The sequence below is a fragment of the Etheostoma cragini genome, chromosome 20 (genome assembly GCF_013103735.1).
Source record: "Etheostoma cragini isolate CJK2018 chromosome 20, CSU_Ecrag_1.0, whole genome shotgun sequence".
Classification (NCBI taxonomy): domain Eukaryota; kingdom Metazoa; phylum Chordata; class Actinopteri; order Perciformes; family Percidae; genus Etheostoma; species Etheostoma cragini.
Window position 1 is genome coordinate 16260549 of NC_048426.1, and position 25050 is coordinate 16285598.

At 41.6% G+C, this 25050-nt stretch overlaps 4 protein-coding genes across 5 annotated transcripts in view; 3 read left to right on the plus strand and 1 right to left on the minus strand.

Moving 5' to 3' along the window:
* Positions 1 to 4305, minus strand: part of dnajc17 (DnaJ (Hsp40) homolog, subfamily C, member 17) — a 31554-nt gene extending 27249 nt beyond the window's left edge. For both annotated transcript variants that reach the window (XM_034857752.1, XM_034857751.1), the window contains exon 1: positions 4083 to 4305. In XM_034857752.1, the coding sequence (XP_034713643.1) occupies positions 4083 to 4163 (81 nt within the window). In that variant the 5' untranslated portion in view covers positions 4164 to 4305. The remainder of the gene's footprint in view (positions 1 to 4082) is intronic.
* A 3299-nt stretch (positions 4306 to 7604) lies between these two features.
* Positions 7605 to 13280, plus strand: inf2 (inverted formin 2). Its single transcript, XM_034857753.1, has 5 exons — positions 7605 to 7805; positions 10888 to 11289; positions 11956 to 12071; positions 12264 to 12423; positions 13243 to 13280. Exons 2-5 carry the CDS (start codon positions 10893 to 10895, stop codon positions 13278 to 13280), a joined length of 711 nt encoding a protein of 236 aa, XP_034713644.1. The 5' UTR covers positions 7605 to 7805; positions 10888 to 10892.
* On the plus strand, positions 13224 to 19651 carry LOC117935553 (inverted formin-2-like). The gene is made up of 18 exons (XM_034857750.1): positions 13224 to 13276; positions 13506 to 13647; positions 13727 to 13859; positions 14083 to 14400; positions 14452 to 14691; positions 15156 to 15301; positions 15412 to 15473; positions 15569 to 15671; positions 15792 to 15877; positions 15992 to 16092; positions 16206 to 16276; positions 16364 to 16471; positions 16567 to 16637; positions 16745 to 16865; positions 16945 to 17109; positions 17179 to 17281; positions 17383 to 17535; positions 17746 to 19651. Exons 2-18 carry the CDS (start codon positions 13558 to 13560, stop codon positions 18696 to 18698), a joined length of 3024 nt encoding a protein of 1007 aa, XP_034713641.1. The 5' UTR covers positions 13224 to 13276; positions 13506 to 13557; the 3' UTR covers positions 18699 to 19651.
* Positions 19652 to 20441: 790 nt separating this feature from the next.
* On the plus strand, positions 20442 to 24762 carry adss1 (adenylosuccinate synthase 1). The gene is made up of 13 exons (XM_034859306.1): positions 20442 to 20713; positions 21697 to 21799; positions 21892 to 21954; positions 22051 to 22101; positions 22196 to 22262; positions 22407 to 22514; positions 22596 to 22677; positions 22761 to 22887; positions 22993 to 23147; positions 23701 to 23825; positions 24007 to 24104; positions 24210 to 24359; positions 24618 to 24762. The coding sequence occupies exons 1-13, from the start codon at positions 20525 to 20527 to the stop codon at positions 24668 to 24670; spliced, it is 1371 nt and encodes a 456-aa protein (XP_034715197.1). The 5' UTR covers positions 20442 to 20524; the 3' UTR covers positions 24671 to 24762.
* Positions 24763 to 25050: the final 288 nt, after the last annotated feature.

Genomic DNA, 25050 nt, shown 5'->3' on the forward strand with positions numbered 1-25050 from the left:
ACAACGCATTGCATGCTAAGGACTTGGCATAGAAATCCCCCGTATATCGAAGCTCAGGCAAAAGCGCACACACACACTGACATACACTTTCTCACCAGTCTTTATCAGCCATTCCAACGTTCTACATGTTTGTTTGTTTTTGTAAATCATAGGCGCAAATCTTCTGCCAGTATGCTACGGACCACAGAATTTGGGAGGTCTTTTCTTCATGCCTGGGAAACAGTTGCATCTGATGCCTTGTCCTTCTGGCATGTTCAATGTTTCTCTGTGGGTTGTTTTGCACAATTCTATCTGTAGAATGCATGCCAAAACATACAGAGCTGACTCTGTGTGTGTGTGTGTGGGGGGACACACAAATCAAACTCAACTCTAAGGGGAACTGTATGTACTGTATGGTGTAATCCATCAGTGTCCAAGCCTTTCAACAGCAACTCCAATGGGTCTCCATGACCGTCAACTCCATTGTCGAAAATACAAGAGCTAAGTCTCCACATGATTACATTGAAGCAACAAGACTCTAGTGAACCCTCTGGAGCTTATTATGGCTCAGACAGCTCCTAAATGTCACAAGTCGTTTCTTCTCTCTTGTGATCTAGATTAGATTTTTTTTTTATAGTTAATGAGAGCTTGGATCCTTGAGACGGTTATAAGATACTAGTCATCATTGAGAGATATTAAGTCTAGCTGCTTTGCACACAGAGCCTTCCTACAGATCTAGACTGACACACAGGGCTGTGGACTGTAGCCAAACACGTATGCTTACTGTTGGCCTAAGCCTACTTCCTCTTTTTATCCTCCTCCTGTCCGTTTGCCGTTGATTGCTAATATAGCCCCGTCCAAATTTCTCCTTTTTGTAAAGTAAGGAAATGAAAAGTCAAACTCAATTTTAGATGTATTGTAATTTGTATCCAGGTATAAGGCTGTTCCTGTCTTGGATCAAGATGAAGCAACAAGGCAAGAAAGGCCATTATGAAAGGCATTGCATCCTGAGCAATGGGTAGGGTAGTGACAAAAGTTGGAGAACTCCTTGCCCTATACAAAGAGTTTAAAAAAAAAAAAAATTCATAGTGCTTCAAGCAGCTACTGGTTTCCAATGATTTTCTACAGATATGATATGAAAATGACTTATAATAAAATCCATAAAACTTGCTTTAGTTGTGTAGTCCATCAAAGTGAACAAGTCTGGACAGTGTGCACTACATTACCTCACAGCTAAGCTGTTTGACAAGTATAACCAGTCATCATTGATGCAGTCTCTCTCTCTTTCTAAAATACATGATTACTCCCATCAATGCCGTAACACGCAACCCTTAATTGATGCTGGAAGACCCTGAAGCCCTTTGGTCCTACAAAGTAGAAGCCAATGCAGGCCAACTTTTGAAGAGGTTAGCACATGTGGATAAGAGCTCTCAGGGCAAGTGGCATCTTCCATCAGGACTAATCCAGTCAATTACTGTCGCATTTATCTTTGTGGAGTTCATCATGACCTTTTAGGGTTGGCTCCTGAAGAAACGAAAATACAAACTCCTAGGCTGAAACTAACCACTGTCCATTGTGCTTAGAGATGAGCAAATTGCACTGACACATGCCTTTTTTCTTGTCTCATAGGCCAGACAAACGGAGATGCTGAAATTTTAACTATTCCCCACACTACAGTTTGCAGAAGGAGGAAACAAGGAATCAAAGAGAGATCATGCAGCAGCAGGCCAACAGTAGCCTAATGGTTAGTGCCTGGCGGAAAACAGTCTGTGCCTCCCTGATTCCTGCCTGCCACAGTCAACCACATGCACACATCTTTTCCTCATTACACCAGTTTTTGGTGCCAATTATAGCTGACAAACTGGTCCTATTGCAGCCTCGGCAAAGCCCTGGTAGGACCCCTAGCCTGTGTGGCTGAGTAGCTGCCTGATCTGCCGTGGGTCCATCCTTTAATTACAACGCTCTGCTATTTACGGGACATTATCAGCTAGAGGAAAATAATAACGGGCACAAAGGAAGAAGCGGAGCAAGGACATGGGCAATGATGACATGACTATACTTAGGAAAGGAGAGCGAACAGTAAGAGTAAAAATTGGATGTAACAAAGAGAAACAGCGAGACTGTGATTAACTTTCCATGTGCTTGTGAACCTGACAAAACTCTTGAGTCAAACTCTGTATTCATTCAGTATTATCCTATATTAAAAAGGCATCAAGAATGTTGATACCTTTTATCAGGTACACAGCATATTAAGTAGCTGGATACACTATAAGAAATGTTTTGCAGTCTTGACTGTTGACAGTGTCTCACCAAGCAATCTGTGGTAGGTCACACACACACGCACGCACACACGCACGCACGCACGCACGCAGGCCCTGTTAATAAGCATGTGCATAACTTGTTAAATGGTGGTTAGCCTTCCGCAGTCTTCCTCAGCACTACAAGGATAAAGCAAATCCCAGCCATCCATAGTCCATTGATTGTGATATGCCATTTCCCCCATCACTTATCAACAGTGATAAAAAAAGAGATGCTACATAAAAACAGGAAGAGATGCAAGACAGTGGCTTAGCCCACATAAACATGCTCCGGGATAAGCTTCTTCCCACTTTCTGTGGTAAACAAGATGCCAGATAGTGGTGGAGCAGCGGGTAAAACAACTGAGGTAAGAAGCCCAGCTAATGACATCGGTCTTCCCACATTTGATTGATTTTTGAGCCCCCCAGACTCAATGTACTACACGCACACACAAACCCTCGCTATCACTCTTTGACATCAATAGACCTCACAGCATCAGCCGTATACATTTTGGAGTCTCAATACTACGCAAGCCACAACCGCTAACTTCCTCTTGGATAATCCTCTGGGGAGGAGAGCACTTGGAAATCCAATTAAGAAATTAACTTCTTCCCTCTATTTGGCCACAATTTTAATTTCCCTTTGGGCTTGTGGATTCTACATGCTGGGAACTGTGAGGCGAGGTGATGGTGGTGGGGAAAAGGCAGGATTCAGGACATCATGGTGAACTGCTCTGGGCTGGGAAATGTAAAATTAGTTGATTTAAAATCATTCAGGCACAAAATTCTGTCTGCAGTGTGCAGTGGTGGGCAAACAGTAACCTTGTAACCTTTTGTAAATAGGCTGTCCATAGTATTACATCATTTTCCAGGCCTCATCAGATGTAATCATATTACCACTACAAGCTTATATGTGATCAGATACTTTGATTTAGTTTTAGATAAAGAATATGCATTTAGGGAGAAGACTCAACACCATAAATGAGTTTCACGCTCATACTATTTTGAATTTATTAGAGCGGACACAATTAGTCTATTAAAAGATTAGGCGATCAACAGAAACGTTATTGACTACCATTGTGATGAGCCATTATTCGTTTTAAGTAATATTTTCAAGAAAAACGCCAAACATTTAATTTCCTAGCTTCTCCATTGTGATTGTTTGCTGCTCTTCTCATTTTTACATTATTTGAGTGGAATATTGTGAGGCAGGTTTTGGACTATTGGTCATACAAAAAAAGCAATTTGACATGCAAAATTGTGACTGCCATTTTTCACTTAATTTGACATTTCATAAACCAAACGACTAATCAGTTATTAGGAAAAAAATAATTGTCAGATTAAATGGTCATTAAAATAAATTCAAACCCTAGATTGATGCAACGTCGCAGCCAAGTGGCCTTTTTGGTGTATCACACCTGTGCTAATCAGACAACCGGTGTTTCTGTCTTTTGCTACCTGGGTTTTCGCTGGACCTAGAATTTCAGTCCTAAATTTCTCCTTACAGAGTAAAATTTTAAAACACACACACACACACACACACACACACACACACACACACACACACACACACTTGTAGCAAGCTAATATAGTTAGCCTCCTTTTTGCAGGCAAAAATGACACATAACATTAAGTTACTTACAGTCTCTTCTTGTGCGAACACAGCTGCTTTAACATTTAGCTAACACTCGGATAAAGGTTCTCCCAAAACAACGTCCCCCAGCCAGTAAAGTAACGGCATAGATAGCTACACTAAGACTTATCTAGCGTTAGCTATCTAGCTTAACAGCTAGCTTATTTACACACCTCTTTTGCTGTAGCAGTGCTTTCAATACCAAGTAAACCATACAGGTCCATCTGTAGGATATCCTTGGCCTTTCCGGACATTTCTGTCAATATGGAGCAACGGTACCAATTCAAAAAAATAAGAAATGTAAACGCAATGTTAACGTTTGGCTAATTCAGCAGTTTGTTGTTGTTCCCGTTCCAGGAAGCATGCGTTAAACGTCTTCGACCTTTAAACTAGGAAGTACACTGCAATTTGGGAAATGTAGTTTCTGTTCTGCTGCTCAGCTGTTGCTATTGGTTAAATGCATTTTAGCATTTCTGTGTTTTTGAGCATTAACATAGCATTTATATCGAAAAAGGTTTTGTAGGTCTTAACCTTTTTAACTCGTTTTAACTTATTTGTATTGTGGGCTGCTTCAAATGTGTTCCATGTGAAATGGATTTACAGTTGGTTATGTTTTATCAATGCCATTAAAGAAATAAAATGTCTTTTATTGTCATTATACACATGTACAAGGAGATAGAAGCAACTCCTCAAATCTTTTGTATAGAGATCTGCATTGTGTTTTTGAACCAGTTGTCTAAAATGTATTTTTTTTTTTAAATACTTTTTTTTGCTCTCACATAAACCCATTCACAAGAACACACAAATTTATCAAGAATCCTCAAATTAAATAGATGTGAAACGTTACAGGCAATAAAGAGTGCTATCTGGTGGACAAATGATGTAACAGCAGCAGTGTCTCCATAAATGATTTAGGCTTATTGCAAAACTGCCAACAATTCTTATATCTGTGGTAAGCCAATATCAGCTTACAACAGCAGCCTGGCAATGGATCAGTCAGGTGCTAGATCTACAAGAAATATTACAACAATTTACACCACTTTGTTTTTATATGGGCATCCGGGCCGTGACATACTGTATACGTCTATGATCCAAGCTCCACCTTTGTTTACATTTGAATCCTGGTGTAATCTGCTTTTACTTAACTAAACCTGACAACACCATGTATCAATTGTAAAATGTAAACAGAAACATTTACTGTTCAGATGTTTTCACCCAGGACCAATACATTGGTTTAATTTGTGTATTTTAGTTGCAGCTATAAGAGTTATGATTATAGCTTCTGGGATAGGTTCAAGTTATAGGCCAATGTGGTGTCCAAACTGGGATACGTGGACTCTTGAAGGGATTACCTCTGAGACAAGGAATACTAAGAACAATATGGCTTCGATATGAAGGCAGGAACAACACAGCTGTTCTGATCGATGCACCAATTTTTCCACCACTCTTATCACTACACAGCAGTGGTGAACCCCCCCCCCAGGTTAGACCAAAAACCATATCAACATCTAGTATCTCACACAAGAGTCCTTGGGATGAAATATTTACTATTTTCATTTAATGACTGTAATGAAACTCCCAAAAGAGAAATGAACTGGTGTTTTTGTTATCCGGATATAGGACTGTCTGTGGTTTAGTGATAACTTGGCCTCTGTTTCCTGTAGGCAGTGGGATCTATAGTGATGCAAAATCAAGAACATGTCCTAATAGCTCTCCTTGTCTAAAAATATAAATAAAATAAAACGTTTACTGTGTAAAATAGGTAAAGGTTATGAAAAAAGCTTGATGTAATTTGCAAACGTTTACTACAGGGTGTGTGCAAAAAGATGTTCTTCCTAAAGAGCTGTGTTACGGCCACATTACGTCCTGCCCATTGGGTAATTTGTAATGACCTCATTTCAGGATACCTTGGACAAACATAGAACTAAATCCTTTAATCACGACACACCCTAGAGGTCCACATGGTAAAAGGTTTTGCAGCAGGACCAGACAATTAAGGGGAAGTTTGTGTTTAAAACCATATAGCAATCACAAATCCCTTTTTGTGTATAAATATATACAGAACAATAAATGGATTTTTTTCATTGATTAGTTGACCTTTATTTATTCAGGGAAGGTTCAGTGAGAGGCAGCCTCTCTTCTGCAGGAACGCCCTGATCACATTATCCCAGTTCCACCTGGAAGCTGCCCAGTACAACCACAATCTGTTCAGCTGTCCATTGAGCAGCTCCACTGGAGCGGTTGGAGGTTAGGGCCTTGCTCAAGGGCACCTCAGTGGTGATAATGAGGAAGGGACAAGCTCTGCTCTTTCACTTTCCCCACCCAGATTTGATCTTGTCGGTCTGGCGATTAAAACGACGACCTCCCGGTCACAAAGCTTTCGTCTTTAGGCCACCGCTCAAACCATGTTAACTTTGACTTTTAAGAATTGGGAGCTAGGTTCCAGCATGATCCTGTTCAACTAGCTCAGCAAGAGAGTTGTGGACTTTGATGCGTGCGTGATATTTGGTCAATAGCTTTTGTTGTTCCATTTCCCGCAAAGCAGTGTCATTATTTTCACTTTGACATGCTGGAGCTACAGTAGGCAATATATCCTGCCTATTATTTGGGTTTTGTAACTTAATAGTACCGATGAGTGCTCTCCCTGAGGGAAGCCTTCCCCTCTGGATCAACAAAACACCTTTGGTTTGATTTTGATCTTTGAACAATACAACTAGCTATGCTTTTCTCAGAGGTATAGTGGAACTCTAGCCAGCTAAATAGCCTCAAGTCACGGTAATACAAATTCTTAACAATATATCCTAAGATCCAAACAATATGCCTTATTGTCATCCTGACAGTAAAGGTTTTCTAAATTCAGAACTGTATGCCCATACCAAAACAGTGATAAGTGAAATAAAAAATAATTATGAAAGAGAATGAATCAATGGCCACAATAACCACAATAACGCTATGTCTGTTGCTTCTTCTCAGCTTATCTTGTGTGTTCTTTTAGTATTTTTAGTCACAGGACCATTTAGGCTCATTTTAACTCTTAAATTCAAGGTTATTAAGAAACTACTAAATTATTCTTAACATAGTCTGTCATGTATATGTTACCAGTTGGCGTTTGCCCTCTCAACCCCTATTTCTATCAATAAACTCCTAAAGTCATGAAGATGAATCATAGAGGAACGATGAAGCCTGGTTGTGCTCAGATTGTGTCTGGGTCTTGGATTCTGATCACCCAAATGTTGACTAATCCGGAGAATCAGGGAACCAAGGTAATTTTCCTCCAGCAAGGACTGTGGCCCGAGGTCAGATCCAGCCGATGGGATGGGGAGTGTGGGAGGAGTGCCCGCAACCACTGGCTGCATTCAGCATCCCAAACAGCTACAAGCCAGAAAACGGCAGGTACATTCAGACCGGAAATCAGGCCAAACTGCCTTTAAAATAAAACGCTGCCCAGAGAAACCCCTTAGCGCATGAATGGGCAATGGAACACACTTACTTGTATTTATGTCATTTTCAAATTAAGCTTGTGTGTGTCTTATGTCTGTAACTTATGTAACGATAGCAAACTATTTAATTCATTTTTGCGGACCCTGTTTTTTATGTTAAGGCCTACTTGATAACTGAATCCCTTCGGCATACCGCACATAATGTCTTTTATTCTGAAGGTTTGTACCGGATGTCTTATCTCAACAATGTTTCTCTCTTGACACAGTCAGCTCACAAGTGAGTTCTGTCACTCTGAGGGGGCTGTATCGATTTGAACCATCCGCATTCCACACAGGGGCTTGAGGGAACTGTGCCGAAATTGGAAGGGGTCCCAGTTCCATTTGTTGGCAGAATAAAAGCGCTCCCCCATCTGAAACACACCACGAAGTGTCTTCGTATTTATGGGATAAAATCAGGTAAGGTGTCGTAGTCAGCTTATAGGTGATCAATAACGATGCAACAGGGCGTTAAGATGTGACATGTCAAGTAGAGAAAGTATTTAATCATAAGCGTTTACATTTAGTTTTTCTGTCGTCTTTTACTCGCCACAGTGTGAGCTGCCTATAGTCCGGCTACGTCCCGTTATGCCATGCCCCCTGGTAACGTTATGTGGGGAAAATTGCAGTGCAAATTAATATATATGATTCATTATGTCGCTATTTCAGAAACGTTTTATTAATCATAATGAAGCAAATGCATAACGACTAATTGTCAATTGTGTTTTGGTGTCACAGTCTTGTCGACCATTCTGGAGGTGGTAATGTTCCCACAAACCTCAAACCTAATGCCTCGGTCAGAATAACGTGGCGGTGAGGGGGGGGGGGGACGCTGTGTTGCCAAAATCCACTTAAATTTAGGTTTCCAGTTTTGCAAGTCTGTGTGTTAGAACATATGGGCTGTCATTATCACAATGTTTTGTTAATATGCAGATGTTATACATGACATGTATAGGTGGAGTGATATATCACTCTGATAATGGACGAAGGATTCCGCAGGTACAGTCTGTGAATACAGAAAACAACAACTAAAAATGACTGCTAAATGTGCTCGTAGACTTTGCAGGCATGTCGGTCACTCCCTTAAATAGCAGAGTGGAAGAGAAGGAGGTTAGGCTATCAGTTAAATGTTACCAGATGTTCTATGTTGTTTTAATCGTTCTGCAGACGTTATGGCATTGAGGCTTGGATTACCATCTGTAATTATGCAATGTCCAAGCATCATATGTTACATGTGTTACCATGTTGTACCATGAAATCCACTGTTATCATTTCAGTGCTCAAAAGGCAATTTATTGTTATAATATCCAACCCATCCTCTATCTCCTAACTATGTCTATCTACTAACTATCTATATCCTAACTAATATTTCAGTGGACGGAAACAACACAAGAAGATAGACAGTAAACTGCCACATGATATTTAACTTATTCCCTTGTTTATTACTGCAGACTTGCACAGAGTAGATAACATTAATTATGCAAGCTTTGCATATGTCTCAGATTAAATAAATCAGTGGAGGTGTTTCAGCGTGGAGTGTCGTTGCTGTACAGGAACAGTGGGCTGCTGTGTGGGCGGTTTAACCAGAGGACAGATGAGTAGGTTGTTTCTGTTTGCAGTGAATCAGCCTGCTATTAGTGGTACATGTGGGAGATCTGGCAGACAAGGTCGTGAAATGAAAGTTGCTTATATTTGAGGAGTGCATGAAATACTGGGCAAATGTTTTTGTTTCCATTACAGTTGAATTTTGGAGCTGCTTGGCATATAGTAAACCCAGATGATTGCACATGGACAAAATATCTCGGGATAAAATGAAACTGAAATTTCAAAAGAGGAACATGAGCTGTCACCACTCCATGTTTATCTCAAGCCAAGTTTCCTGTCCTGGGAAAGTCCTTTCCTTCCTTATGAAAAGTTCCTGTATGAACAAGCGAGTCCGGTCTATGCACACTTTTCACAATGCCTTACTCATAAGTATGGCTTTGCAAGGCATGAATTAATTCTTTCTCAGTAGCTTCACATGAGTCCATGACTGTGACAATTTCCCTAGATTACAATGTCAACTTGCAACTTTTGTTCCTTGCTCACACTGAACATGAAGGCCAAAGGTACTACTCCTAAAGAAAGTGTTGAAACTGGTTTGCTGGCCACTGCTCTTATTAGTCTGAAAGGGGGGGGGGGGGGGGCAGGGATCATTCCATCCATTTTGTGGCTGACACAGCTCTTTGAAGAGTATTGAGAAGGCCTTTTGTAAAACACCATTGTTTGTCTGCCTGCTGCTACGGTAACAAACTCACACTGGCAGCAGGGCTAAATGCTGTGCCAGATTATGTGAGAAAAAAAGAAGCCTCATTTTACCTTGAATCTGTCGAGTGAATAGTAAAACAATTTGTCAGATTTTTCACAGTCATTACTTCTGTGAATTACCTTTTGAAAAGAGAGAAATCCAAAATTGGATTTTTACTGTGTTTAGTTGACTGAGCTCCTAAAACACAAGTACCAAAATGAAGGGGAAAAGGCATGATTTCTGAGCAGGGCCCTACATTGTCTAAATGGTAAAATAGAGGACTTGTAAAAGCTAAAATTCCTTCCAGGCTGGCACTGTGAACAGAGCATTGTGTCTGTTCATGCTCATCACTCAATGCTTCATCTGTATATCTTACGTCTGCCAAGTGTGAAATCAACAACAGGACAGAAGGACCACTCACGCTTGTTCTTTTATGCTGAACCACCTAATATCACAACTCCAGCCCAGAGAGAAAATATTTTTAGACTTCTGGAGAAGCATTCCCCTTTCTGGACTGAACCCTTATCCTGTTGATTTTGTTGAAGTGGGGACATGTTTATACTAGTAACAGGCATTGCAGTGGATAGGTTTATAAGCTTGTGATTAAACAGGTTGGTAAAATAGGGGACTGTGCTGTAAAGTTATACCAGAAAAGGCCACTTGTGGAATCAACGTTTGGAATCATGTCAATGTTAGATATGTTGGTGTGATATTTGAGAAATGTTCCACCTGCACACTTGCTTCTGTGTAATTGTTTTTCACAAGTGTGCATTGTGCATGTTTTCCAGTGTTTATATCTCAGGAATGAGCTTGAAAATAGATGTGTTTAAATGGTAAAATGTGCTACGCACTGTCCAGACAACATGGAACCCGGCTTTGCAGAGAGCTGACGAGTCTTTCTCTTTCAAGCAGGATTAAATAGGAATGTTTGGGGCTGGCGGTGACTGGACGGCTGACATATCTTTTGCTGTTCCACAAAAGTGCAGAGCTATCATTTCCTTTTCTGCTTTTCTTTTCTGATAAGGCATTATTTTGGCCTGCTTCCTCTTGTGTGGATAGTAACGAAAACACTGTATAATGGGCGAAAATTATTGGATATCGTTGCAGACGCCATCTGCAGTCCAAACAAGCAAGCAAACAAACAAGAATTTTCTTTCTGAAAAATACACACTAACATTTAAATAACTGAACATGATTCCCGTCTCTCCTCCACAGCCATCATGTTGGGGAAGTCAGATGGGAAGAAGAAGTGGGAGGCAGTCAGGGGACGCCTGGGCTCCTCGCAGGACTCAGATACACAGCCGGAGGCCAACCTAGAGAGTGCTGATCCAGAGCTGTGTATCAGACTGCTGCAAGTTCCCACTGTGGTCAACTACTCCGGGCTAAGGCGTCGCCTGGAGGGCAGCGACCAGACGTGGATGGTCCAGTTCCTGGAGCTGAGTGGGTTGGATCTCCTCCTGGAGGCCCTGGACCGGCTCTCGGGCCGGGGATGCTCTCGCATTGCCGACGCCCTCCTGCAACTCACTTGTGTCAGCTGCGTCCGGGCAGTCATGAACTCCTCTGCAGGGATCCACTTTATTATAGACAATGAGGGATACATTCGGAAGCTCTCCCAAGGTTGACCTACCTTCATTTTTGTAAAGAATCATCCGTGTGCTGCACTCATTTCCCCCATTTAGTATGATTTTGTATGATTATGTCGCAGAGTAGTCTCACACATGAAAAGAGTGGCAGAGATGGTGCAGAAAATACTTGAAGTATACTAAACAATTTAATCTAGATATTTAAATTAGCCTGTTCTTTCAAAAGAAAGCCATGTTAAAGGAACGGAGCTGTCACATTTTTTCAGTATTTTGTGAAATTAACTCACATAAGTCTCTCTGACTCATTGGGTTGAGCTGAATTTTCAAGTTCCAGCTTTATGTACGGAGGTGAATAATTAGGGGTTGCTTTGCAGTTTCACAGTGAGTTGTGAATGTTGAATTTCCCCACCTTTGACATACATACATACACACACACACACACACACACACACACACACACACACACACACACACACACACATATATAAAATAAAAACACATAAACATGTTGATACTTTACAACGCAGTATCTTGAGATGGCGAAGTTCAAGTTAAGTGGCTGAAATAAAGCATCCTGCTTGGATCTACAATACACACAAAAGGGGAAATAATGGAGATACGGGGTTTTGCTTTAATAGAAACTTATTAAAAATATCAGCACTCAACATGTACTGATGTGTGTGATCATGATTCTCTGCAGCTTTGGACACTTCCAACACCATGGTGAAAATGCAGGTGTTTGAGCTACTTGCTGCCCTCAGCGTGTTCTCTACAGACGGTCATCGCCTGGCACTGGATGCCCTGGACCACTACAAGGCAAGTAGATAAACTTTTTGAAAAGTTAAGTTATTGGGGGTTTTATCTCACATGACATCATCACTCTCAATGATAGATACCATAACATTGCCTCCTAGTGGTAGGTTACATGCTCAGGCATCATAATCCTGTAAAATCTCAATGTTCCCCAATGAAGGTGATGACTCAAACCAACTTTGATTTCCCCTTCAGGGCGTGAAGACGCAGCAGTATCGCTTCAGTGTGATCATGAACGAGCTGCAGGCCACAGATAACGTCCCTTACATGGTCACACTCCTCAGTGTCATCAACTCCCTCATCTTCGGGACAGATGACCTCAGGCAGAGGGATAAGATGAGAAAGCAGTTTATCGGTTGGTTTTCCATTCAGCTGCTACTTAACAATGAATCAGGAGTCTAGAGTCCCATCATAAGTAAGGTCACACTCTGGTCTCCATGAAAGTAAATGCAGATGGGAAAGCGGGCCATCAGCAGGAGCTCCATTACAAATATCTCTGTCACTGGGTTTGTCTAAAAATAGGTCTAATAGCCTAATTTTTACTATGACCAAATGCCTGAGAACTAAGCAAACCTTATGTGTACACAGTGGGTTTTCATGTATTTTACACCATAACCAGTGACTATCAAAAGTTTCAATTTAGAGGAAATGTCATCACTAACGGCCATTAAATCACACTGACCTAATGAGATTTTGATGGAAGCTTTGTGAGAAAATTGTCCACTTGAACGAAAGTCACTATCCATTCTTTTTTATTTGTAGTGGATTGTTCTTTCTTACGGCCTGTGGAGTATGTCCCAGCCTTGGAAAAAACAGGATTAACCTTGGTTTGAGACTTTCCCTATGAGGCATCAGTGATAAGCACTGAGCTACAAAACTGCCTGTCGATCACCACATTCAAGATAGTTTGACAAATGTGTCATGTTTGCAGCCATATAAACTATCCTAAATTCAGTAAAAATGCCACCCACCACATTGGATCAATCAGCTATTTGTTTGGCCACTCCTCTTGTGTGATTGCTCACCTGTGAATACCTGCCAATTCCTTCAAAAACTAACATATACCACTGTGGAGAGATGTGTGACACATTTGGGAGATAAAGTATTATTGATACTATAATATCATTATTGACATTTGTTATACTTGGGGCTGTGTTTTATTGTTGTCTTGCAGGGCTCCAATTACTTGATATTCTGCCAAAGTTAAGGTGAGCCTCACTTCTGTTGTTGACATTTAATTTAGTCAGCTTCTTATGTCTCTAAAGCAGATTTATTTGCAACAAGTGAACTTCCAAGTTTTAGGTCATTTTGAAGTCCATAATCATGGCTGATGCTATTTGTGTCCATTAATGACAGTAATTAGAGGAAAAAACTGAATATGGCATTTAAATGCAATGAAATGTCCCCACCAGTGACCTGTATTTGTGTGGTGTGCAGGGAGCAGGAGGATGAAGACTTGATCATTCAATGTGAAACTTTTGAAGAGACAATGGCTGAAGATGAGGACGAGCTGCTGCGGGTCTATGGGGGCATTGACATGAGTGATCACCTGGAGGTTTTCACTACACTGTTTAACAAGGTAACAAGGTCAAGTTTTTTTGTGGCGCTACACTTAAGTATGTAAACATGACAAGCCCTCTTAATTTGTGCCTGTGCAGGTGAGCAGCTCTCCAGCGTCTCTCCAGCTGCTGTCCATCCTGCAGACGTTGTTGGTGCTGGGGCCCGGACGTTCGGATATCTGGCTGGCTCTAGAGGCCATCACTAACAGAGCCATACTGCTGGCCCAGGACTGTGAGTCAGCACTGAAGCAGCAATACTGCTAATGCCTAGCTAATGGCTTCCTCAGTGATTTCTATGGGAAGTGGAGTGCTTATCCAGAAATACCTAGCACAGCCATGACACGGAAACAGCTGTTTACAGGGTGGCTGAAAGCTTTTATTTTAGTGAGAGAAGTATTTTGAAATTGGGTTTGTTTGTGTGTGTGTGTGTGTGTTTGTTTGGCTTTGTGCTCCAGCTCAGATGGAGTCCTGTGAGAAGACTATGCAGCGGCTGATGTTCTCCAAAAGCGAGAGCTGCCACGGTCATCATGAGGTGGACGGGCAGCTCGTGAAGGCAGATAAGGCCGTGCAAACTGATCTGGATCGTCAGGAGAAAGAGAAAAGCATAACATCCTCTCTGAAGCCAATTTGTGCCTCTCCTCTACCTCCACCACCACCTCCTCTACCCCATATGGCAGGTATCCCGCACCAACCTTTTAACCAGTGCCCACCTCCACCTCCTCCGCTACCTGGAGGGTTTGGTGGACCCCCTCCACCACCTCCCTTGCCTGGAATGCCGCCGCCCCCACCACCACCACCACCACCGTTGCCTGGAGTTCCAGGCCTGCCTCCCCCACCACCACCGTTGCCTGGCGGTCCAGGCATGCCTCCGCCACCACCACCCCTGCCAGGGATGGGTGGCGGACCACCTCCACCACCTCCCTTACCTGGCATGCCACCTCCACCAGGCTTGATAGTGGCTCAGAGTAGCCAGGCCTTGGGGTGTGTTGCACCCACAAAGACAAGTCCATGCCCCACCCTGAGGATGAAAAAGCTCAACTGGCAGAAGCTCCGCACTGTTACTGGTGAGTGCATAAAACATTTTTGTGAATCTCTGAAATTATTTCAACGACAATCTGTCATTTACACTACAAAGGCAGCATCCCTAGCTGAATCTAATTTTGAGTGTCAGCCGACTTTAAATATGCTAAATCACTTTTGCCAGCATCTGTCAAAATATTATAAACCCCTTAAGACCATTTTGAATGTTTTTTCTTTAAACAGAACAACATTATGGGAAATGTGAGTGAAGACATTGGCACAAGGCCTCTGTGTAGATAATAGTTAATGGGGATGGAACATTGATATGAACATAACCATTATTACAAAATTGGGTTTTATTTAATGTGTTTAATGTTGACAGAGCATTCCCCTGACTTTTGAGAGAGGGAACATCACTGTCAAATGAATTTTAGCCATGATAGGATATTGATACAAAATGGAGCCACGTGAGCTCATAACAGGATCCTCTTTTCCTGCGTGCACACAGATGGTGACTCCATGTGGTCCTCGGTTCAGAAAGCGCCTCATCCTCGGGAGCCGGACTACAGTAGTATCGAGCAGCTGTTCTGTCTCCCGGTGACTGAGCACAAGGACAAGGGGGCAGCTGCTCCTGTCAAGAAGGAGCCCAAAGAGGTGTGCTTGGTCAACACTCGACACAGCTCCTCAGAGCTGTAGCACTCAGAACAAACACACCTGATTATCAAAGCTGAATAATTGATCATAAATAACTCTTTGTCCTATAGATTACATTCATTGATCCAAAGAAAAACCTGAATTTGAACATATTCCTAAAGCAGTTCAGATGGTAAGATGTTGCACATTAGTGGTTTTTTTTTGTTGTTTTTTTCAAATGAGGTTTGTTGCATTTATCAGCTGAATATTTTCATTTTCTCTATCCAGCACAAATGAGGACTTTGTAGCCATGATTCAGAATGGGGATCGTAGTAAGTTTGATGTAGAGGTGCTAAAACAGCTTCTTAAGCTCCTACCAGAGAAGCATGAGGTGTGTACTCTTTACCAATTCTCCATCTTTTCCTAGAGACTTGTTTGCACTTGTATCTGCTATTAAGGGCCCACTTTAAAATGGCAAATGTTTGACTCACTGTCTTGTGCTTCCACTTAGATTGAAAATTTGAAGTCTTTCCAAGGAGAAAAAGACAAGTTGGCAAATGTTGACCGCTTCTACACCTCCCTTCTCACTGTGCCATGGTAACGTTTTTTAGTTTGTTTCTTTGAACCAGTTCTGTTTTTAACTTTTAATTATATGCATGCTTCATATTCTCATACTTGGTGCCATATTTAGTTTTTGGCTTGTTTCCGTAGTTATCAGTTGAGGATTGAGTGCATGTTGCTCTGTGAGGAGACCTCATCAGTATTGGATATGCTCAAACCTAAAGTCAAGCTGGTGGAGGAGGCTTGCCAGTGTAAGTAAACCCTAGGCCTTCAGCATGTATTCACATGCATGCAGTCTTCATTTTTATACAGTATAAACGATCGACATATTAAATAAACTAACACCATGGAACAAATCTCTCAGCTCTCAGAACAAGCACGCTTGTGCCCACTTTCTGCAGGCTCATCCTTGATGTTGGGAATTTTCTCAACTATGTAAGAACCGTTTTCTATCTAATTTATATTTTATTTTAAGCTGACATTAGACAGAACATGCATTTTTAATCATTGGTCTATTTCCAGGGAAGTCACACCGGGAACGCCGAGGGGTTCAAACTCAGCTCTCTGCTCAAGCTCACAGAGACGAAGGCCAACAAGAGCCGCGTTACGCTGCTTCATTACATCCTGGAGGTACACAAAGTGCCTCACAGCTGCCACAACTATTTATTCTCCCTCTGTTCTGAACCCGTTTTTTAATTACACACTGCGTGGCTTGTTTTGCAAAGAAAGCGGAGGCCAACCACCCGGTGCTGTTGACCCTGCCAGATGATCTAGAGATCTGTGAAAAAGCAGCAGGGTATAGAAAACTTTTTCACGTCTACTATAGCTCACGTTCTTCTTTTTTTAATGTGTAAGTAAACGTGGATTTCTTTTCTAACAAAATGTTTTACACATTGTCCTCAGAGTTAATCTGGACTCTGCTCAGTCAGAGGCCAGTGCCTTGCTAAAACGACTGAATGAAACGGCCAAGAAGGTTTCCAACTCTGTCGAAGAGATAAAGGCGCAATATGCCAAAGTTCTTGAGGTAAGATTTTAGTGTCTGCTATGCAAATGGAACCAAAATGTGATAACTCAACACTCAACCCCCCCTTTTTCTACGACAGGAAAGTCTGGAGGCATGTAAAGCTTTAAGTGAAAGGTTCACTGCGCTTGAGAAGAAGAGGAGTGAGCTAGCTGACTATCTGTGTGAAGATGCCAATCAGTTGTCGCTTGATGAACTTTTTGGAACCATCAGGACTTTCAGAGGATTATTCCTCAAGGCACTGAAGGTGTGTGTGGCTCTGTCTCGGGCTCTGTCTGTGTGGCTCTGTGTGACTTCCTTACTTTTACGTTAACAGGAAAACAAAACCAGAAGTGAGCAGGCAGCCAAGACTGAGAAGAGGAAGCAGCAGTTGGCTGAGGAGGAGTCCAAGAGACAGAAGGGAGAGAATGGAAAAATCAGTAAGTTGTGAACAGCCCTCCTCTCTTTCACTAAGAACTAGACATTCCTAACCAAAATATAATGTGTTTTAAGCCCTCTTTTTTTACCTCTTTGTAACCAGTCAAGAAAGGCTTTGTACCACAAAATGATGGCTGCATCATCGACCACCTCCTGGCGGATATCAGGAAAGGTTTCAGCCTAAGAAAGACCAGGCCAAGGTGCGATTCGGCAAGCCCCCCTTCTAGTGAAATGCGTAGGGATACCTGCCAATCTGGTAAGGACAAGAGACTGTGGCCTCCATCTGCAGTTCCTCGCCCCGCTCCTGAGTCACTTAACTGCGAGCCACAACACAGCCTTGCTGCTTTTATCATTTGTTTACATGCAGAGCAATTTTCTTTTCATGCAGCTTTGCTCGCTAAAGAACAAATCACCCCATTTTTAAATCTTAAAAATGGTCTCAATACTACCTACTTCTCCCCCTCAGGATCAAGTGTGATGCCTGTAAACGAAAAAGCCGTAGAACTAGCCGCCATATCCGCATCCAGCAAACGTCAGACAGGGGGTCACCAGGCCAGCACAAGCGACGTGAACGGCTTCATCAGCCCATCAGAAGACACTCTGCCAGCACCCCAGAATGGCATGCAAGACAGACCAGCTGTACCCCCCGAGGCACTCCCAGGAGAGCAAGCCATGACAATGCAGACACACCTGGAAAGATCTGTGTTGCTGCAGGAGGAGCAACACTCAAATAAATCTACAGTATCACCCCAAGCTCTGACATCACCTCAGCCTCAAGTTAAAGCTGATCCTCAACCATATCTCCCCACAAATGGCTTTTCATTGGACTCAACTGAAACCAGCATCCTCAGCCCATCTTCCCTCTCTGATTCTGACCTGCTAGAGGCTGTGTTAGATGGCACTTCGAGCCTGGTGTCTGAGGAGGGAGTGGATATTAGCGTGAATGTTCAGATAAAGGAAAGTCCTTTACCTAATACAGACACAGTGACACAGAGTAGTGTGGGCATTATAATGGGAGATGGGAAAGGTGAAACTAGTAATAAAATAAACTGCTTAGCAGAGACTGTAGGACGAGAGGAGGGTGGAGAAGAGCGTAAATGCGTTATTGTAGAAACGTCCGGGACTACGCTGGCACTCGGTGAGGGCATCGAGGGGTGCGACGTCCCAGATGGACTGCAATCAGAAGTTCCACCATCAGTGTCTGAAGCAGTGCCTCCATCCCTTAAGCCAGAACCAAAGAAAAAGCAGAGCTTCTATAAACGAAACAAGAAGAGTAATCAAGGTAACCAATCCATTAACTTAAATAAAGATCACGTTTGGAATGCTAGTCTTGTGATGTGTCTTAAAGGGAAGTCCTTATTTATTTTTTTACTGCATATAACGTTTTATATATTATGTATGGTCTATTTTTGTGTGTAATCATAAGTATTTTTACATGACAACATGCGTTTTTATTAAAGAGTATGGCTGCAATGTGCAGAACTTGATTTGCATATTTTAATATGGATTTGAAGCTGTGGACAGTTTGTTTGAATGCTCTGATTTCCATTCTAACTCTCTGAAACACAAGGTAACAGTGGGAAAGGACACACTAAACATAAAAAAGGCTGTGTGTTGCAGTGAGGTAGGTTAAATCGATGGGATGGAAAACTGTAAGCAGAAACGTCGTCCTAATGAACTCAATCACCATCGCAGCTTTGTCCTAAATAACACGTCATTTGTTGGTCTAACTGGAATCTGGATTTTTCATTTGTATCTGTTGTCCAGCTTTTAAGACTTGCTCTCTCTTTTTAACACTTTTCCTATCAGGCCCAACAGCATTTGACCAAACGCACGTGTCTTGCTGTGACTCTAATTTTAATCCAACCTGGTAAAAAACTAACCTTGAAAGTACCATTACTTACAGCAAATAATCCTCTTTTTAATAAGTGGTTAAGTAATCTCACAGCCCAGTTTGTGATCTCAAGCAGCCTTGCCGTTTGTGAAGTCATTGTGAAGTGAGTTATTTCATGAAAAGCGCCACTTTTTGTGTCTCTTCTTCCATATTTTCGTGTCCATTTCCCAAATCTGGGACTGTTCAACCTATTAACAGTCTTGCGTGCTTCCTGTAAACTGTGCTTTGTTAATCTGACATTAATGAACGTCTCTAAATGTGATGCATTAAAGATGTTTTTCACCACTAAAAAAAATCTTTTTAAATTTTAAAGCCAATGTAGTCGTGTTTGTAAGCCATACAATCCTGTATAAATGTCTCTGCCAAATGCCTTGTGAGCCAATCATTTTATTCTGATGTAAATATAAAAAAAAAACTTTAAAAGGTATTAAGTATTTTATTTGGATATATTTTGATTCCATCAATTCATTTTAGTCTTTGTTTTCATAGGTGACTCCAGAAAAAGGACATCAAGAGGAAAAAGAAAATGTTAATTTCATGCAGGAGTTGTGAACTGGAAGGATTACAGTTTAACTAACCTGAACAATGATTCCTTCAAAGGGATACAGAAGTCTTAAATCCAAGAAGGGTAAACACATTTAAGGCTGGGATCTTCACAGCATGGATGTCAACATGTCACTTTATTTAAAGAAATTAGTTGTAGTTATTTTGCTTATGTACATGAGTGGTTTAGATTCAAAACTATTCAAAAAAAGTTGACTATTTCTTATGTTTGGTACAATTGTAATATACGTTGAATGTTTTTTGCTATATGCTCTATTTACCTTTCAGCACCTGTTTAAAAAAAGACGCAATGCTGTTGGTGGAAGATATTTAATTTAACAAAAAAATAACTGCTTGGAAATCCTGTCTTAATTTCTTCATATATTATCCAAATGCTCTTTAAGAGGATACTATAAGGGCGAAATATAATGGATTGTAACTTTTAATGTTAAATATATTTTAATAAAAGTGAATTTACTGTTCAGCTGTTTGTTTTTTAACCATCAATCCATTTACACAGATGGCGGTATTGAGGCAAACAATCAATTAGAAAAACTCTACTGTGCAGTCTGCGTACAAAAAAATGTTACAAAGGGCTTTTTAATATATGATTCTACCTTCATTCATCCCTGTGAGGGCTGTGTAAAGACTGGGTGCTTTAACAGCCTTGGAGACAAGTCGCCCGAGCACAGCTACGCACTTCTGTGCGTCTGGCTCTGACATCATCGGCTATGAAGTTACAGATATGGCATTGCCCCTCTTGGAGACCGATTAGTCTGGAGAGGGACAGCCTAAAGCCACCACCGTCATGTCGCTCACCTGGTCAGCAAAAGACCACAAAAATATGAATCAACCCGCCGCGACCGGGCAGAAACGATCGCGCAACGACGCGGGGAACAAAGCGACGGTGGTGCTCGGTGCGCAGTGGGGAGACGAGGGCAAAGGAAAAGTTGTCGATTTGTTGGCGACTGAAGCTGACGTTGTCTGCAGATGTCAGGTAAATGTTTTGATCCGTGATTTCAGATGCGCGTTCACAGGGGCGTGTCCTCGTATTAGTGCTGAATGCTGTTATCCGTCACCATAACTGGCCGTTTGTTAAAGCGCAACAGGTGCTCAGTTTGAAAACGCTCGTTCTTCTGTGATCTGGGGAATACCTAACAGAAGAAGTCCAATAAGTGGTGACTTCCTGGACTTTTTATTTTATTTTGCTGAGCAATATTATTAGCTGGAAAATATTTGAGTATGTACTGCAGTTTAGTAGTGGGGGACTTGAATGATGGGATAGGGGAATTGTGGCCAGGAATCACAGATGCCAAATGTCTTTATCATTTTAGCATGTGCAACTTCTAAGCCTGATTTCTCTTTTAAATCTTGTACCCACCTCTAGACAGAGTTCTAACTGACTCCTTCCGCTGATGACAAAGAGACTGAGTTTAGGATGCATTGAATTCATAATAAAAACAACTCAAAACGGATGAGTTTCTGAAACCCTCTGGTCAGAAATCAGAGGTCACTCCAGCACTGGGAGGCAGAGAAACCTGCCAATAGTTGCTGTGTGTGTGTGTGTGTGTGTGTGTGTGTGTGTGTGTGTGTGTGTGTGTGTGTGTGTGTGTGTGTGTGTGTGTGTGTGTGTGTGTGTGTGTGTGTATTTTGAAGGCTTGAGGGCCCAACCCACCGGACCAGAGAGAGGTCACATTCTCAGGGTGGCTTGATATGTGAGAAGGCCAGGACTTAGCCAGGGGGAACAGAGTGGTGAATCCACCAGCACCAGCCAAGTCTATTAAAACAGGGTCTGGAAAAGCTCTGTGAATTGGGAAAAGGGTGGCTTATCATAGTCTTACAAAAGTAAGAGGAGACGTGTATGTGGCTGAATCTTTTGTGGCTGTCTTGGATGTTAAGGTCATACTGTATTTGATTGTATCATCATCAAAACATTGACAGTATAAACTATCACAATATGAACCCTGCTTTGATTATTAGGGGGGCAACAATGCAGGGCACACAGTGGTAGTGGACGGCAAGGAGTACGACTTCCACCTTCTCCCCAGTGGAATCATCAACTCCAAAAGCATATCACTCATCGGTATTGGCTTTAATATTCAGCTTTATTGAGACAACATGATGAAAAATATTAGTGCAGTTGAGTCTACATATTCCTCTTCCTTGCTCTTGTAGGCAACGGCGTGGTTATACATCTACCCGGCCTGTTTGAAGAAGGCGATAAAAATGAAAAGAAAGGTATTTTGAAAAAGAATGAACTTCACACTCAATGCACTAGTGTAAATTAACATTAGTATCTACTCACGCTAGATGTAATATGTATTTTCTAACCAGGTCTGAAAGGCTGGGAAAAAAGACTAATTGTCTCAGACAGAGCTCACCTTGGTATGTACAGTATAATCAATGGTTTACAGAGGTTTACTTCATTCAAATAAGTACAGCCTAAGCGCGCGAGGCCTTGTTTGCTTTCTCTCCGCAGTGTTTGATTTCCACCAGGTTGTCGATGGCTTACAGGAAACTGAGAGACAAGCACAAGAAGGAAAGAAGTAAGGATAGGGGAGGACAGCCCTGCCAACACTTTGCCAAAAGATACTACGCCACAGTATATTACAGACAGAACACACTCATCTACTTTAATTCCATTCATTTTTTTTACATCACTTACTTTGGCTTTTGTTTCATCATAACAGCATCGGAACAACAAAGAAGGGCATTGGACCTGCGTACTCCAGCAAAGCATCTCGCACCGGCCTACGTGTGTGTGACCTCCTGGGAGACTTTAAGGACTTCTCTACGAGGTAGGTATCATGGGACTATGCCCAGCACCGACACCAATACTATAACGTACAGTTGGGACATGATTTATGATTTCCTTTCAGATTCAAGAACCTTGTCCACCAGTTTCAATCCATGTATCCAGCCTTGACAGTTGATGTTGAGGACCAACTGAAAAAGCTCAAGGTAGGTATTGATGAAACAGTGAGGAATTATTATCATAACCTCCATTAAACCATATATAATTCTGTTTTCCCTGTTTGGCGCAGGAATACGCTGAGAGATTGCGGCCGATGGTGAGAGACGGGGTCTATTACATGTACGAAGCTCTTCATGGATCTCCAAAGAAAATCTTGGTTGAAGGGGCCAATGCGGCTCTCCTGGACATAGACTTTGGTACGGTCAGCAGCAATAAAAATAGATTTTTTAAAAGCATGTGTTTTTGTTCACGGATCTGAGAAGGAGTCAGTGCTATTGTCACCTTTCCCTTTTTCTCTTCAGGCACATATCCTTTTGTGACATCATCAAACTGCACTGTGGGAGGGGCGTGCACTGGACTTGGCATCCCCCCGTTGAATATTGGTGATGTGTTTGGTGTATCAAAGGCCTACACTACCAGAGTGGGAATTGGAGCCTTCCCAACAGAACAACTCAATGTAAAAGATTGATGTTACTTAAGGAAAATACTAAGATTGCTGGACATGTAGATGTTGTAGCGTCTTTGCAATTTTGGCCTTCATATTGTATGAAGAACAGACACATGACGTGTTATGTAACTCACTGATGTAGAAGTTTACATGTACAGTTTGTTTGGGATCATGCACACAGGCAGCAGGGCTGGTGGAGAAGAGGGGGGACTGGGTGTTCCCTGGCCGAGTGCAGCTGTCAGACTTGTGAGAGACGGACTCAAACACTCTTTACCTCCTATTCCGGTCTCACATTCACACAGGGATAAATTTAGGACCAGGGTCTGGGTTCAGGATATATTTACTGTGTGAGCCAGGGTTATATTACTTGTCACGGGAGCTGAGCATAGGGACATAGGTCAAGATGTTAAAAGTCAATCTACCCAGCCCACGTAATGTTTTATTGTATTCAGCTGTGTTTATAACTAGTGCAGTGATTGCACATTTATAGGTGTCTGTAGAATTTGAAGTTCGTGAATAATAAAGTAACATGAAGGCTGTTTTTTCCCACTGTTTACCACAGGCAGTAGGAGAGCTGCTGCAGACCAGGGGTCATGAGGTGGGTGTAACCACAGGAAGAAAGCGGCGTTGCGGCTGGTTGGATCTTGTCATTATCAGATACGCTCATATGATTAATGGCTTCACTGCGTGAGTGGCTAGAACAGTTTAAGCAAATCACCAGCTGTTTTATGGTTGTTATGTTTGAATATTCAAGCACATTTACCCTTAAAGCATAAGTTTTTTTTTCTCCAACATAATACAATCATAAATCACATCATAATGATATTAAACAGCACATGTTAAACCCTTTTGCATATTTATCCAACAGCATTGCTCTGACAAAACTGGACATTCTGGATGTGCTGGATGAAATTAAAGTTGGCGTCGCTTACAAACTCAACGGAAAAAGAATTCCCCATTTCCCAGGTAATGCAATAACAACAAAAAGCCGTAAGACCCACAAACTCATCTAATTCTTTGATGACAGATAACGTTTAGTTAAGATTGGTATATGTTTTTTTGAATCCATAGCAAACATGGACGTTTTGCACAAAGTGGAGGTTGAGTATGAGACCTTCCCTGGTTGGAAGACGGACACGTCTGCAGCCAGGAAGTGGAACGACCTCCCGGCCAAGGCACAAAACTACATCCGCTTCATTGAGAACCACATTGGAGTTCCCAGTATGTTTGACACCAAATAAACTTACAAATCTTAATTTGCAGAGCACACAAATGAATATAAAAGAATTCAGAGAACTATTATTGACACGTTCCCTAAAGGCCTCCAAATCAATATAAATAGTAATGCAGAAACAGCTTACATCCTGTCAGATGGCCCGGGGTATTAAAAAATAGCCTTTTACCCATATGGATAGATATTACTTCTAAAGTTTTATCAATTTTTCTAATCTTTCTCTCTTTTTCTTTGTCTCTCTTTAGTCAAATGGGTTGGCGTTGGAAAATCCAGAGAGTGCATGATCCAGATGTTCTAAAGGGAAACCTTCATCCCTTCTTGACGGAAGCATTGACAATGTGTCATCTTTTCATCATCTACAATGATTTTCTCCTCATTAGTTAATAAACACCTTTAAGCAGTGTTGGCTATGGTTGTTGTGTTGCAGTCAAATATTCTTGTTCTTTTTTATTACAATTGTTTGATTTAATTATTGGGTAACTCAATCTATAGCTATATCCTAAATTAAACCAGCACAAATGCTTTCAAATAAATGTTAATAGATTCATGGGAAAATATATCAGGTGATGTAAAAATCCGTAAACCACACACTGTTAGAGTTGTGTGTATTGGGACACCAATTTTCAGCTAGTCATTCTTCTTAATTTAAACCAGGATATGTGGAATTTGCGGCAGCCC